Source organism: Chiloscyllium punctatum, chromosome 4 (assembly GCF_047496795.1).
Source record: "Chiloscyllium punctatum isolate Juve2018m chromosome 4, sChiPun1.3, whole genome shotgun sequence".
NCBI classification, from domain to species: domain Eukaryota; kingdom Metazoa; phylum Chordata; class Chondrichthyes; order Orectolobiformes; family Hemiscylliidae; genus Chiloscyllium; species Chiloscyllium punctatum.
The window spans coordinates 93,809,672-93,827,174 of NC_092742.1; the positions used below are offsets into that span (position 1 = coordinate 93,809,672).

Genomic DNA, 17,503 nt, shown 5'->3' on the forward strand with positions numbered 1-17,503 from the left:
TAACCAACGTCTGGTGTAAATTATAGCCCATTTTATTCATCAATTGTGGTACATACAGCCTTGAAAGATGCAATATAATGTTTGAAAAATGCAGCATGAAGAATTAAGAACAAACTCTCAATTTACAGGATGCTAAATTGAAACCATCTGCCTCGACATCTATTCAACAAGAATATGAGGAAAGACTGTAAATTGGAAGCTTACTTAAAGGTCACTGGATGGTCAACATGTCAAATGTGAACACATCACATTGGTGCTGTGCCAATACTCTCCTGGATAGTAAGCAGTTTACCCGATATCAAAGAGAGATTGGTTTGAAATTTCTGGTTACAGAGGGACTTTTACTATATCTATCGAAAGCTGACCTGATTTCTTAATGGCTAACGGGGCAGCATCGAGAGTTCATTGAACATTTACACAGGGAAGGTTTGATGGGACAACATATTTGGAGCTTTGCAACACATCGATCCTATGTTTGTATATGGCTTAGGAGTGTTTTGGGATAATTAAATTAGGAAAGCTCCTTAGTATCAATTATCAACTTGAAACAAAAAGATCGTTCCCTCAACCACAATAACCTACCACAACTGCTCAAAAAATATCTAGTTACAGCTGGAGAAAAGTGATGGTCACTGAAGATAGACTGAATCTATCAGAGAAAATATCTGATTGCATAGTGAAGTAGTACAGAAGCAGCATTGTTACTGCAGAAAGTTATCAGGTCAGGAAGGTGTTCCAATAACGTGAGGAATATGCAATTAAGAATCTTACCTTTGCAGCTGCATCTGTCAGAACTTCCAGAGCCTGGGATAACTGATGGAACAATTCCACTACAAAATTCAGAAAATATAAAGAATGAATATAAGAAGAGCAAGTTTTAACTGTAGTACAAAATGCAATGCATGTAGGATTGATTAAATTTTCAAAACTGCGGCTACTGAATTTGCTAAACATGTTAATGATCACAAAGCAAAGGAAGGTCAATGGAATTTCGATCAGCCATAATTAAACTGGATGATCGGTCAAACTCAAGGAACATAACGAGATGTTACGGAATAAATGAGGAGTCTTTCCTGCAGATGCCAACATAAACCAAAACCCGAGGACTTATGGTTCTGTACTAGCAACCCATTTTCTGCAATTGCATCCTACCAATGTTAGCTTGGGAAACTAGATTAAAGAAATCTGGTATCTGACCTAACAACTGAAAATGAGCGTGAAACCTGTTGGATTGTTGCTAGGAATCCAGAGTTGGTTCAAGGAACAGAATCTGCCATCTCCATCAAATCTGTACATGACTGATATTGAGCATACGTGTGAACATAGGAGTTAGGAACATGAGTACATCACCTGACACCTCGAGCCTGCTTAATTTGATAAGATCTTACCGGCTCTGTGGCCTCAACTCTACTTTTGTGTCCATCTGCATGACCCTCAACTCACTTGTCCGTCAAGAATGTGACTCAGCCTCAAAAGATATTCACTAGCTATGCCTCCATGACAGGAAAAGGAAAATACTAACAACCTTTTCACAGTAAGAAATTGCTCCTTCTCTTTGTCTTAAATGGGACTCTCCTTGTTTCAAACTATGCACCCTACCTCTAGTTCCTCCCACAAAGGGAAATCATCCTCTCAGCATTCAAGTCACATTAGGATTTATAATGGTTCAAGAAGATTACCCCTGTTCTTCTAACACCAGGCCTGCTTTTTCTGTCTTTCCTAATAAACATATGGACATGAGAACAAGGAACAACAGTAGGCATGTGGCCCTTCAAACCTGCTCCACCACTGAATATGATCACGGTTAATCTGAATTTAACCTCAACTCAACATGCCTGCATATTCCCAATAGTCTTTCATTCAATTGATAATCAAGAATCTATTTATCTCTGCCTTAAAAACATTTGAAGATTCTGCAGGAATCCTCTTTTCAGGAATGGGATTCTGTCAACCTGTTGACAGAAAAATGTTTCCTCACTTCCATTTTAAATGGGCAACCCTTTGCTTTTTAAACTTTTCCCTTGTTCTAGATTGCCCACAAAGGAACATCTTTTCTCCACTCACCTGATCAATTTCCATCAGGATCTTACTTGTTATAATTAAGAAACATCTGACTCTTCTAAATTCCAAAGGATAGGCCTAGCCTTTCCTGATAAAGCAATCTGCTATATCCAGGTGTTAGTCTGGGAAACCTTCTCTGAACTGCTTCCAATTCGTTAATGTTCTTCTGCAAGTACAGTGACTTATACTGTACACAGTACTCCAGGTGTGATCTCAACAAATGCCCTATAACACTGGAGTTATAATCTCCCAACTTTTCTATTCAATTCCCCTCACAATAAAACATAACTTTCCATTAGCTTTCCTGAAGACTTGCTGTATCTGCATATGAACCTTCTGTGATTAATACAATAGGGCACCCAGCTTTTATTTTCCACAATACCCTTTGATGTGGCATCTTATCAAAAACCTCGGGATATAAAATAATCCTTTATATGAGGAATTAGTAAAGTTAATCTTCTGGGTGCAGGTTTGCTCGCTGAGCTAGAAGGTTTGTTTTCAGACATTTCGTCACCATACTGGGTATCATCAGTGAGCCTCTGGTTGACACACTGGTGGTATGGCATGCTTTTTATTTATGTGTTTAGGTTTCCTTGGGTTGGTGATGTCATTTCCTGGTCTTTTTCTCAGGGGGTAGAAAATAGGACCCAAGTCAATGAGTTTGTTGATAGAGCTCCAAATGGAATGCCATGCTTCTCAGAATTCTCGCAAGTATCTCTGTTTAGCTTGTCCTAGGATGGATGTGTTGTCCAGTCGAAGTGGTGTCCTTCCTCATCTGTATGTAAAGATACGAGTGATAATGGGTCATCTCTTTTTGTGGCTAGTTGATGTTCATGTATCCTGGTGGCTAGTTTTCTGTCTGTCAAATGTAGGGTTTGTTACAGTTCTTGCAAGATATTTTGTAAATGATATTAATTTTGCTTGTTGTCTGTATAGGGTCTTTCAAGTTCATTAGCTGCTGTTTTAGTGGGTTTGTGGGCTGCCCTCACGAAGACTCTATACACTACAGTGATATTTCCCTACTTTAAGATTCCATTCTCTTTGCAATAAACAATATAACTTCATTTGCCTTCCTAATCACTTGCTGTATCTTGTACCAGCAAGTCCAGATCCCTCAGTACACAAGTTCTGCAATCTCAATTCGTTTAAATAGCATACTTTTCAATTCTTCCTGCTGAAGTGCACACGCTCACAATTTCTCACATTATACTCCATCTGTGAAATTTTTGCCAGTCAACTTAAGCCAACGTTGCCTCTTCGCAGACTGCTTATGTCCTCATTACAAACTACCGTCCTACCTATCTTAATCCCTGCTTCTTGTTGGCAAAATAATTCTTTATATGTACATTACTCCCTTTATCATGAGCTCTTATTTTGTGCAGTAATCTTTGAAGTTGAACCTTACCAAACGTCTTTTGAAAATCACTCTTTATTCATGTTGCTTGTTACGTCCTGAAAAAAGCTAATAAATTAGTCAAACCCTGTTTTGCTTTCACAAAATCATGTTGACTCTGCCGACTGCTTTAAGATTTTCTAAGCGCCTGATCTATTTTCCTTAATAATAGATTCCAACATTCCCCTTATGAAAGGCGAGAAGCTAACTAGCTTTTCTGTCTCCTTCCTTTTTGAAAAGTGGACCTACATTTGCTACTTTCCAATCCGATGGATTCTCTGCAGAACCCATGGAATACAACCAATGCAGCTACTCTCTCAGCAGCCACTTTTTTTTAAAAACCCTGTGATGCAGCTTCTAAGAACATTCAGCCATCTATATTAGTCGTTTTCTCAATACTCTTGCCCTGTCGCCCACTGCCTTCAGAATCTCCGATTTCAACCACAACCTTCTCAAAGCAAAAATGGCATGAACAATAATTCTGGCCTTCCCAGAACTGCTTAATTAAGAACCAAAAAAAATTAGCAGATTTGCCATCCTTCTGAATAATATACAAGAACTAGAAGCTGTGAAATATTGAAAAGATGTAATAAAAGTTGTTACTGTATCGAATATTTTTTCTTCATCCAAAATTGACTCACTTAGATACCTCAAGTTATTATCTCCCATGTTCAGCAGTTCCTCAACAGGCTCATTAACACTCACTAAAAGCGTGGATGCCATATTCTCATCCATTCTAATAACCTCTGATTCACCTGTCCAACAAGAATTTATCCAGGTCTGTCTTCAAAATATTCAGTAACCTCACCTCCACTGCCTTCAAAGAATCCCTACACTATGGAAATAGGCCATTTGGCCCAACAAGTCCATACTGACTCTCTGAAGAATAACCCATCCAGAACTATTCCCCTACCCCATTACTCTACATTTACCCCTAACTAATGCATCTACACATCCCTGAACACTATGGGCAATTTAGCATGGCCAATTCACTGAACCTGCACGTTTTTGGACTGTGGGAGGAAACCTGAGCATCCGGAGGAAACCCACACTGACACAGGGAGAACGTGCAAACTCTCGACAGTCGCCCAAGGCTGGAATCGAACCAGTGTGCCCGACACTGTGCTACCACTGAGCCACCGTGCCGATCCCCCCACCTTCTGAGGCAGAGAGTGCCAAAGTTGAGAGAGAGAAAAAAAAAACTTTGCTGACCTGAAAAAGTGTGACTCTTAACTTTAAAATAATGCATTCTGGACTGAAACACAAGATGAAACGTCTTTTCCATATCCTCTTTGTCAAGATCATTTAGAATCTTATATACTTAAATAAAGTTACCTGTCACTCTTCTAAACTCAAGTGAAAACAAAACCAAACCTGTCCAAATTAACCTCACAAGATAACCCACTTATTCCAGGCTGAAATCTAGCATGCCTCCTCTGAAATGTCTTCAATACATTTATACGCTTCCTTAAACAAGGAGACCACAGCTGCACACAGTATTCGAGCTGTGATCTTCCACTGAGCCTGTTAGAAGCAAATGTTGGAGAGAAGCAACTTGTGATTAAAGCAACAAGGTGAATGGCAGCAGCAAACAAAGTTGGAGATGACAGAGGTTTTTGGTGGTATGATAGAGTGATATGGGATAAAGATAGCTGGGGTGGGGGAGGGATGTGGTTACTGTTGAGGGAAATGGCAAAGTGAGGCTGCTGGACTGAGGAGAGAGGCCACTGAGGGAGGATTGGGGCTGAGGCCAAGACCCAGAGAATGAGGCTGGCTGCCAAGTACAGGAGCTGGAGGGAAAGCAAAGTGCAAAGGGGATAAGGGGCTGCAAATGTGGCTTTGCAGTTCTGTCTCCCTGCTTTCAAAGTGTGAAGAGGGAACTGCAAACGGGGAGAATAGTTTTACACTTTTCAACGAAAGAATACTCAGCTCACTGAGACAGGAAAAAAAGTAACAAACTGCTTGCAAATTAATATGGAGTCTCTAAAGCTGGCTTTCAATAAAACATTGAGAATGCTTTTGTAATGACGTGTATAACTTAATAATCAGTAGCTATATTTCATATACATGTGTAGCTGCATGTTATCACACCTCTAAGCAACACACAGCATGAATTACATCAGCTGGAGCAGCTTAATTAAAGATAATCTATTTAGCTATGACCTCAGCAGTCTAGAGAAAGCATGTTTTGGATGATGCTTTTTGTGTCCAGAAGTATGAATTGTTTCTTTTTGAAGACAGATCTTTGTTGCTAACATTACCTACTATCTTGTATTGATTTAAATACTATTGCGTCTAGGAAATTGATGCTTCCTTGTGTAATGTATCTTTAAGTTTAATGCAGCTATGAAGATTATTGAGAGTATTGATGAATTCTTCTAATTCTACTTCTTAAACAGATCAAAATCCCATTTATCAACGACAAATAAAGGCTGCATAATCTAATGGAGGAGTCAATTGGATTGAAAAGGGAGCTCCTGAAAACCAAGGATTGCCCTCAAATACTCTTAGAAATGCCCTCAAAAAAGTTTAATTGAGGTGGAATGAGAACAAGATAACCTGCAATTACGTGGAACCTTTAATGCATGAAAACAGCCCATATCATCAGATTATAAACTTAATTACAGCATCTGATTTGTAGCATGTGCAGTTCTTTTGATTTTCAATAGATTATAAATTTGACTCTGACAAAAATGGTTTATTAACCTTCCTGATACATTCTGCTTTTACTCAAAGGAGGATGTAAGTAGCAAAAGAAAAATGTAGCGCTGAGGAGACATGCATTAGGGATATTCCCAAGTTCAGGGCCTTGGTGGCTGATCCTAGGTAGGGTGAAAGTTTTCTTTTCTTCTTACAGAGTGAGAGTGCCACTGGCTAGGCCAGCATTTGTTGTACTTCCCTAATTGCCCCTGAAAAGGTGGCAGTGAGCACCTTATTGAATCACCGAAGTTCATATGATGCATTTATACCCACAGTGCTGTTAGGTACAGAGATCCAGGATTTGACAGGAGACAATGACAGAACACAATATATTTCCAAGTCAGGATGGTGTGTGGTTTGGATAGGATCACAGAACAGTACTGGAACAGACCCTTCGGCCCCAATGGTGACATTCTAAACTAACCTCATCTACCTGCAAATAGTCCTTATCCCTCTATTTCCTGCCTCTTTATATGTCTGTTAAATGGCTCTTAGAAGTTGTTATTCTACCTGCTTATACCACCACCCCTGGCAGTGTGTTCCAGGCAACTACCACTCATTGTGTAAAAAGCTTGCTTCCATAATTTTCTACACTTCCATCAGGTTGTCCCTCAGCCTCTGACACTCTCGTGAAAACAATTCAAGTGTGTCCAACCTCTCCTTTTTGCTAATACACTCTAAAGCCACGCAACATCCTGGCAAACCTCTTCGCCATCCTCTCCAGAGACTCTACATCTTTGTTATAGTGTGGTGACCAGACTTCACACAAAACTCCTAATGTGACCTAACTAAAGCTTTATAGAGTTGCATTATGATGTTCCCATGCATTTGCTGCTCTCATCCTTTGGGGTAGTAGCAGTCAGAGGATGGGAAAGTTGTTGAAGGAGCCTCGAATTGTTGCAATGAGTGCATCTTATATATTACATACAGTGCTTGCACGGTGTCTTGGTGGTGGAGGGAGTGAATGTTTAAAGTTGTAGACAAGGTGTTGATCAAGCAAGCAACTTTGCCCTGCATAGTTGATTGTTGCAGCTACATTCATCTTGACAAATGGGGAGTATTTCAATACATTTCTGACCGGAAGGATGTTGTGAAACTTGAAAAGGGTTCAGAAAAGATTTATAAGGATGTTGCCAGGGGTGGAGGATTTGAGGCAAAGGGAGAAGCTGAATCGGCTGGGGCTGTTTTCCCTGGAGTGAAGGCTGAGGGGTGACCTCAGAGGTTTATAAAATCACGAGGGGCATGGATAGGATAAATAGACAAGGCCTTTTCCTTGGGGTCGGGGAGTCCAGAACTAGAGGGGCAAATAGACCTAAGGGGCAAATTTTCACACAGAGGGTGTTGCGTGTATGGAATGAGCTGCCAGAGAAAGTGGTGGAGGCTGGTACAATTGCAACATTTAAAAGGCATCTGGATGGGTATAGGAGTAGAAAGGATTTGGAGGGGTATGGGCCAAGTGCTGGCCAATGGTACTAGATTAGGTTGGGATATCTGGTCAGCATGGACAAGTTGGACTGAAGGGTCTGTTTCTGTGGATGGCACAGGCAGTTAGCAGTCTGGTGAGTTACCCATTGCAGAATTTGTAGAATCAGACCTTCACTTATAACCACTGTACTCAGGTTTTTTTTAAACCAGTTAAGTTTCTGATCAATGCTATGCCCAAAATGTAGTTATAGTGGGGATTCAATAATAGGAATATTATTGAAAGTTCGGGGAGGATGGTTAAATACTCTTGTGTTAGATGGTCATTTCTTGTCACTGGTGTGATATCAATGCTACTTGTCACTTTTCAGTTCAAGCCTGAATGTTGTCCAGATTTTGCTAAACAATGGACATGAAGTGGAGTTGCAAATGATACTAAAATTGTGCAATCATCAGTACGGTGAACATTCCTATTTGACCTAATGGCAGAGTTAAAATCATTGAAGAAACAGTTGAAGATGGTTGGGCATCAGACAGTACACTGCCAAGCTTGCCCCCATTCTCTCCCTCATCTTTGATGGTCTGCATTCCCCTTCATGGACTCTGAATGCAAATTAATCAATTTGAAAATTACTGATGGTGCTTAATAGATGGAAAAACACCATAGATGATTTGGTGATGAGGGAGCAGGGGGAAGTTTCAGTTGTCTGTGTAAGAGCTCTTCTACAGAAAAATAACAAGCTCGTTCATTGGTATGCTGGGACTGAGATGATAGTCCTCCAATGACCACAGCTGTCATCCTTTGTTCTAGGTCTGACTTGAGCCAATGGATATTGCCACTCTCTTGTCAAACAGCAGATGGGAGAGGGCAATCTGTGGGACTAATTTCCCAATTTCAAAATTTGTCCCAGATGTTAGTAGGTATATTTGGCATGGACTGAGTAGCACTCACAGAACATAGAACAGTACAGGCCCTTCGGCCCTCGATGTTATGCCGAACTCTTATCCTACTGTAAGATCAAACTAAGCTACATACACTTCATTTTATGATCATCCATTTGTCTATCCAAGAGGCAGTTAAATGCTCCTAATGTATCTGACTCTACCATCACCACTGGCAATGCATTCCATGCACCCACCACTCTGTGCAAAGAACCAACCTCTGACATCTCCCCTAAAGCTTCCTTCAATCATCTTAAATTTATGCCCCCTTGTGATAGATATTTTTACCCTGGGAAAAAGTCTCTACCCACTCTACCTGTGCCTCATCATCTTGGACATCTCTATCAAGTCACCGCTCACCGCTCTTTGCTCCAATAAGAAAAGCTCTAGCTCCCTCAACCTTTCTTCATAAGACATGCCCTCCAGTTCGGGTAAAATCCTGGTAAGTCTCCTCTCTACTCTCTCTAATGCTTTCACATCTTTCCTATAATGAGGCAACCAGAATGGAACACAATATTTGAAGTGTGGTCTAAACAGGTCTCCATAGAGCTGCAGCATAACCTCACAGCTCTTAAACTCAATCTTCCTGCTAATGAAAGCCAACATACCATACACCTTCTTATCAATCCTATCATCTTGGGTAGCAGCTTTGAGGGATCTATGGACGTGGACCCCAAGATCCCTCTGATCCTCCACAATTCCAAGAACCCTACCCTTAAGCCTGTAATATGCATCCAATGTGAATCACTTCACTCTTTTCCAGGTTGAACACCAACTGCCACTTCTCAGCCCAGTTCTGCATCCTGTCAATGTCCCATTCTAACCTACAAAAGCCTTCCACCAACCTTTGTGTCATCAGCAAACTTACTAACCCACTTTTCCACTTCTGCATCCAAGCCATTTATAAAAATCACAAAGAGCAGAGGTCCAAAAATAGATCCCTGCAGAACACCACTGGTCACTGAGCTCCAGGCTGAATACTTTCCATCTACTATCACTCTCTGTCTTCTATGGGCCAGCCAATTCTGTATCCAGACAGACAAATTTCCCTCAATCCCATGCCTCCTTACTTTCAGAATGAGCCTACCATGGGGAACCTTATCAAAAGGTCTTGCTAAGATCCATAAATATCATATTCGCTGCTCGACCTTCATCATGCATTTTGTCACATCCTCAAAGAATTCAATAAGGCTGGTGAGGCATGACTTGCCCTCAAAGCCACACTGACTAATCAGACTATGCTTTTCCAAATAATCATAAATCCTGTCTCTCAGAATCCTCTCCAATACTTTACCCACCACAGACGCAAGATTGACTGGTCTGTAATTCCCAAGATTATTCCTATTCCCTTTCTTGTAACACATTGTTGTAATTGTAATCTCTTGTTTTGAGGTCAATGCTGGTAAAATAAAGACAAAGTCAGCATGGTTTCACAAGGGGAGGCCATGCCTGACAAAACTGCGACAAATCTTTGAAGAACTAATGAGTAGCTGAGACCAAAGAAAGCCAATGGAATTAATCTACTTAGATTCCAAGGGGGCCTTTGGCAAGGTGCTGCACAGGAGGTTATTGAGTAAGATAAGGATGCATGGGGTTACAGGCAAGATGCTAACATGGATAGACAAGTGGCTGTCTGACAGAAAGCAGAGAGTAGGGATAAAAGGGTCCTTCTCAGGATGGCAGCCGGTGACAAGTGGTTTTCCACAAGGCTCGGTATTAGGAGCGAAACTTTTCACTTTGTACATTACGATCTAGATGAAAGAACTGGGGGCATTCTGGCTAAGTTTGCAGACGATACAAAGACAGGTAGAGGGACAGGTAATATTGAGGCGGCGGGGAGGCTGCAGAAGGATTTGAACAGGTTAGGAGAGTGGGCAATGAAGTGGTAGATGGAGTACGTGGGAAAGTGTGAGATCATGCACTTTGGCAGGAAGAATAGAGGAATGGATTATTTTCTAAATGGGGAGAAAATTCAGAAGTCTGAAGTGCAAAGAATAAGTAGTTCTATTCCAGGATTCTCACAAGGTAAACTTGCAGGTTGAGTCAGTAGTTAGGAAGGCAAATGCAATGTTCACACTTATTTTGAGAGGACTTGAACACAAAAGCAGAGATGAATGCAGATATCATGAGGGATTGTACTGGTGGAATGTATTATAGAAATAAGCAAAGGCAAGATGCCGACAAATTTGAAAGCATGGATGAAAAATGGAATGGGATAGATGTGGACTTAGCTGTTGACACAAGTTTAGCATATGGAGACCATTGAGCGGTGGGTAAATTCGGACGTCAAAGTTACATAAATTTGATCCAGTCTAAGACATTGGATTGGAAGGGGATTGTAATTGGTGGTGAAGGAATGGAATGTGCGGTAGGGACTCAAAACAATAGCTTCAGTCTTCCCAATGTTTAACTGGAGATAATTGTATCCAGGAGCGCACGTCAGATAAGCTGGCTGATGACAAGCAGGCAGTAGAAAGAGATGATGATGAGGTAGAGGTGGCATCATCATTTACATGCATAAAGAGCCATTGTGTTTTATTTTGGGCTTTTTTGCAATTTTGGCAATCTCACCAACTCTATTTGCCACAGACACATATAATCAATTCAAAACAAGTTTGATGGAAAGTTTTATACACTCTCCAATATCAAATGTTGACCTTTAACCCAGCCTTACATCCTTGTAATACAATGAACAAAATACTAAGCTTCCAAACAAAGCCAGAAACCAATGAGTGCTAGAGAATACTTCTAAACACCGGTGCCCACAGTTACTTAGCAGGTCTGGCAGCAACTGTTGGAGGGAGAAACAGACTTAACATTTTAAGTCCAAATTGACTCTTCTTTGAAACTCTTTTGAGCACTTTCGGCTTTTCCTTCTGATTTCCAGCATTCTTGGTATTCTGCTTTTCTGCTCACCACAGTTATTCTATAAGCTTCTATTTGATTTCAAATAAATTTCTAACTTCTGACAATATGATAGTGTGGTCTGTTTCATGCAACTATTGGGGGGGGTTGGGGTTGGTTGATGGGGTCCAAGTCGATGTGTTTGTGATAGAGATCCAGTTGGAATGCCATGCTTTTAGGAATTCTCATGCATGTCTCTGTTGGGCTTATCCTAGAGTGGATCTGTTGTCCCAGTCAAAGTAGTGTCCTTCCTCATCTGTATGTAAGGATTCTAGTGATCGTGGGTCATGTTGTTTTGTGGCTAGTTAATGTTCATGTATCCTGGTAACTAGTTTTCTGCTGGTTTGTCCTATGTAATGTTTGTTAGGTATTTTGTAAATGACATTATTTTGCTTGTTGTCTCTATAGGGTTTTTAAGTTCATTAGCTGCTGTTTTAGTGTTATTGAGTTTGTGAGCCCCATGATGCCAAGAGGTCTGCATAGTCTGGCAGTCATTTCAGAGATGTCTTTGTTGTAGGGGAGAGCAGCTAGGGTTTCTGGACATGTTTTGTCTGTTTGTATGAGTTTGTTGCTGGGAAATCAGCAGACTGTGTTCATTGGGTACCTGTTCTTTTTATATACACATCAGAAAGTGAACCTTCCAGCTCAGCCAGCAAACTTACATCCATAACCTCAATCTGAGCTATAAATCTTCTCAGAAGTCCTACTTGTTTACTTACAAGAAGGCATTCAACTTGGTAATTCTTCTTCTTTACCAGAACATCTTATTTTCAATTGCACGTTCAAATCTCTTAACTTCATTCTCAATATTATTTATTTCAAGCCTCAAAGTTTCACTTCAGCCCTTCCTAGAAGTTCAGATTCCTTCATTTCTAAATGACCTTGAATGTGAAGCAATCTTCATTTCTCCTATTGCCGTTGTCCTTCTCAAGCAGTGTATAGCACCGCAAATTTAATCAAATTTCATCTTCCAGAGTGTGCTATGCCACATTCTATGATACCCTACAAGTCACCAGGACTAATTATTGGTGGTCTACTAGCCAAGTTAATTGAATGAAGCTTTAGATGTCAAACCAAATGAATAATACTTGAGTCACCCCTGAAAGAAACATATTGACCCACCTGCCTTGGGATTGTCTGGGTTCTTGTCTGGGTGACATTTCAAAGCCTTCTGTCTGTATGCTTTCTTAATCTATAAATTCAAAAGACAAAAACAAAAAAAAATTGTCATTGTAAGGAGCATCTATGAGTAACATTAATTTCCAAACTGAATTTGGAAAAGTCATGCCTTGTAAACTCCGCTCCACACTTGGAATTATTTTCTTTCTCTCCTGGAGTTAGCAAACTATGCAATGATATAGGTTCACACATACTGGCATGATGAATAAATCAAGCTTCACTCAGACAGCAAGGACGTGGGGGTGCAGACATGTGTGCATTACCAGAGACAGAGACACAGCAGGGCCCAAGGAGGGACAGTACATTTTGCCTCAGTCTGAAAAATGTCCCAACCAGTGATCAGGGAGTCCCTACTGAAACATGGATCAGCTGCAGTGCCAAATCACCTGATGACAAATCACAAACATATAAATGACTACTTGAGAAAACTGTATGTACACAACATGATCTGAACCTGTTGGAAGACAAGGAAAGAAATGCAAAAAAATTAGTACTGTTGTATGACATAGTATAGTTGAACATTGAAAGTCCATGTTGCTATGCAGCAGGCAAGTTGAGCAAGATGACAAGGCGGAGTTGTGGACAGAGAGCTCAGCAACGCAAGATCAAAGCTACAGAGCATCTTGTCAGCAGTATGATCGTCATTTCAAGGTTTCACATTTGGATCCACGGAATTATGTTGTGGCTTCAAAGTGACTATCATAAAGTGGGTCATTGAAAGCAAACAACCTGAAGAGATGCAAGTTAAAAAAAAACTTAACTACTTGACTTGTCTGCCAATTTGTGAATCACATTTGAGCAATCTCCGACAAGCTCAAGCTTCTGGCAATAAGACGGTTAATAATGATTATTCCTATTTCATGAGTAAGCACAGATTTTCCCAATTAAAATTTGTACTCAAAAGAAATGAAACTGCGAAGTCTGGTTGTAATTGTGGTTTTGAATAAGGAAATCACAGCGATCCAACAGCGTTTCGTGTGCTATTTGTTTATTACCCTTGCTTGTTTTGAACCACAGAGAAACTGATCAGTGTGCTGTGGAGCAGATGGCACAGACTGGTTGCTGCATACCTCACTTGAGAACAGAGCAAGGTGTGCCGGTTTTATACTAATGATGAAGTGAACCAGAGAAACTGGACAGCTTTTAACTCTGTATTTGTCTGCATCATCTGCCATCAGTCAACCACAGCTGGAGAGAAAACAAAACAACCGAATCGAAATCCAAGCACAAGGGCTTCAAAAGTACCATCAGAATACATTTGGAACAGTCTCATGCCAAACCTCAACACAGGAAGATTGCAATGTTATCCAACATTCAGGAGTGCAACGGGGAGGGAAAGAACAAAGGGAAGCTGACCACTACGGTCTTAAAGAGAATGATGTGAGTGCACTTAGGTTGTTCCTAGTTAGCTCAAAAGCAAATTACTGAAAACCTGTCAGTACTTGTGTTGTCCACTTGACTGACAAGTGATGACTCATGTAAAAACCTTTACGTTACAATCCTCAAAGTTTTGAGAATTCTACTGTAAGAAATAAACTAAAACCAACGTGTACTAAACTTTACCTTGTAGGTAACAAATATTCTAAAGTGTGGAAACAATAACCCAGACTAATGTCTTAATGTGATGATAAACCTCATGCTGCACATATGGACACTTAATAATGTAGTCTCCCTAGAATTTGTAAGGAACAATCCACAGTCACTCACTCCAATGCATCCATCTATTCCCATTTAACAGAGTTGTAACATCCAGTGACCAAAGAAGATCTTCTACCTCAGTCCTGTGATTATCCCCAAACCAATTTCAACACTAAGCCTCCATTCTAGCCCTTTCATCACTGAGCCACGCCAGAGTAAACCTTCCAAGAGTCTTTCAACTGCCATAGGATACACATCAAGGAAAAGACACCTTCCTACTGCATCCTGCTTGACAACTCAGAGGATTAGTATCTTTCTCTCTTCTGATGACCACAACAGAATTGCAGAGTATTTTATTCTCAAACTCAGGTTTTACATAACTTTGAAGTTGACAGTGTAGTAGATAGTGCAACAATCTGACTGAAACCAAGTGGAAGATTCCAGAAAACAATATATGAACATTTCAACTTTGCCAGTTGAAGTACTGCAATCTACTGCTGTTAATAGTCTTTGTAGAATAGGATTATCTAGTGAATTACATTAGGTAATTTTAAAAGGGCACAGGCAGGTTAGTTTTTTGCAGTTCAATTAGAATTAAAATACAAGTCAAATTTGGTAAACATGAATTAAGAGTAATCTGCATTTTCTTCCATTCAGTGTTGAGACTGTAAACCAATGGAAAGGCCGTTCAGCCCACCCACAAACTCCATTAATCAGAATCTCTCTTCAGCATTTCAAAACTGGGTTTGTATGGACATTCTCTACTGACAAAGAATTACATAGAGTACACCTGAAGTGGAAGGGTGAAAACAGAGACAAATACCAAATACCAGAAGGAACACAATGTATGGCTGCTGTCTATCTTTGAGATGACGACAGATACTTAAGCTTTCCTCTTTTAGCACTGAAATATGAGCCTGGATATCTGGGTTCATGGAAGTGGTATATTCAACAACAAAAAAAAAAGAGACTTCAGTTCTCCTCACTACTTAGTGATTGTGCAGCATTGGAAAGTTTGGCAGAGGAAATGGCAATGCTCAACTCGTGATGGTGAATGCTAATCAACAGTGATCAGATGGGTTAGGTTTATAGCCTTCAGCTTGAAGCAAATGAAGGTGACCACTGTAAGTGGTGAAAACAAGTGCTGGGAGACTGTAGGAATATAGTTACCAAAACAGTTGAGCATTTAAAGTGAGTATTTTACAGAAAAATCTATACTCTATATTGATTATAATGAATGCAATATGTTTTACAAGAGATTCCTAGAGTTTGACCATGTGAAGAGCATTCTCCATTTTCTTACATTCTTCCTCACTCCCCTCAACCCTGCCCGAATATACAGCTTTATCTTAGAGTCATAGAGCTGTACAGCACAGAAACAAACCCTTTGGCCCAACTCGTCCATGCCGACCGAATATCCTAAATTAATCTAGTCCCATTTGCCAACATTTGGCACGTATTCCTCTAAATCTTTCCTATTCATATATCCATTCAGATGCCTTTTCAATCTTCTAATTGTACCAGCTTTACCACTTCCTTTGGCAACTCATTCCATACACTCACCCGCTGCGTGAGAAGTTGCCCCTTGGGTCGCCTTTAAATCTTTCCCCTCTCAAATTTATGCCCTCTAGTTTGCACTCCCCCCACCCGGGGGAAAAGCCCTTGTCCATTTATCCCATCCATGATCCTTACGACCTTATAAACTTTGATAAGCCTCTGCCTCTGACACTCCAGGGAAAACATCCCCAGTCTGTTCAGCCTCTCCCTATAGTTCAAACCCTTCAACCCTGGCAACATCCTTGTGAATCTTTTCTGAACCCTTTCAAGTCTCACAACATCCTTCCTATAGGAGGGAGAATTGCATGTAGTTTTCTAAAGGTGATCTAACCGATGCCCTGTACAGCTGCAACATGACCCCCCAACTCCTATATTCAATACACTAACCAATAAAGGAAAGTATACCAAACACTTCCTTCACTATCCTGTCTACCTGCGACTCCACTTTCAACAAACTATGAACCCGCACTCCAAGGTCTCTTCGTTCAGCAACACTCCCCATGGCCCTACCATTAGCTAGACATAAGTTGTTTGTGTCTTCTTTACTTTGTTTTCAGTAGAAAGGACCCATTCTCTCCCTTTAGCACCTTTGTACCCACTTTACATCTTTTCTCCGTCCTTTCACTAGTTAACAACTCCTTTGTGTTTTGTATTAACCTCTACATCGTCTGTTCCCTTTGATAAAGGTGGAGGAGGGACAAAGTATATAAGAACCCCATTTCCAATTCTTCCTATTCCAAAGAGTCACATTGGACTAGAAACATTGACTCAGTTTCTCTTCCCACAGATGCTGTTCGACCAGCCGAGTTCCTGCAGTATTGTCCGTGTTTGTTTCATGTTTTATTCCTCATATTAATGTATCATTAGTAAGGTCTTTGACAAGGTTCTGCAAACTAGACTGGTTAATAGACTCAGGTCACCTGGGACTCAGAGAGACATTACCAATTGGATACAGGATTGACTTGATGATAGCGTAGAGGGTGGTGGTAAACGGTTGTTTCTTGGACTGGAGGACCGTGACTAGCAGTGTTCAACAGTGATTCCACATACTGGTCCTTTGTTGCTTGTCATTTATGTAAACGGTGTGGATGAGAATATAGGAACCATAAGTTTGCATATGACACCAAAATTGGTGGTACGGTGGACAGTAAAAAGAAGTTTATCTAAGATTACAAAGGGATCTCAATCAATTAGGACCATGGGCCAAGGAGTCACAGATGAAGTTTAATTTAGATAAATGCAAGGGGTTACATTTTAGTAAGATGAACAAGGGCAAGACTTATATATAGTTAATGGTAGGGCCCTGGGGAGTGTTGTCAAACAGAGAGAGACCAAAGCATTCAGATACATAGCTGTTTGAAAGTTGCATCACAGATAATCAAGGTGGTAAAGAGGAACTTAGCATACTTACCTTCATTGGTCAGACCATCAAACATAATAGTTGAGCCATCATGTTGTAGTTGTTTAGGATATTAAAGGCTTTTTTAGGTTTGTGAAAAGAAAAAAAATGGTTAAGACTAAAATTGGGCCCTTGAAGACAAATGGGTGAAATTTATTACGGGGAACAAAGAAATGGCAGAAGAGCTGAATTGGTACTTTAGATCTGTCTTCACTGGGGAAGACACGAGCAATCTCCCAGATGTAATAGTGGCTGAAGGACCTGAACTGAAGGGAATTTATGTTAGGCAGGAAATGGTGTTGGAGAGA

The 17,503-nt window shown here is 40.5% G+C and overlaps 1 protein-coding gene across 1 annotated transcript in view; it reads right to left on the reverse strand.

Annotated features, from left to right (window-relative positions):
* dnajc17 (DnaJ (Hsp40) homolog, subfamily C, member 17) overlaps window positions 1–17,503 on the reverse strand; it is a 165,243-nt gene that overhangs the window by 111,832 nt on the left and 35,908 nt on the right. Inside the window, exons 2-3 of the mRNA XM_072569323.1 lie at window positions 12,545–12,614; window positions 772–830 (exon numbers count right to left, since the gene is read on the reverse strand). Coding sequence (XP_072425424.1) covers window positions 772–830; window positions 12,545–12,614 — 129 coding nt within the window. The remainder of the gene's footprint in view (window positions 1–771; window positions 831–12,544; window positions 12,615–17,503) is intronic.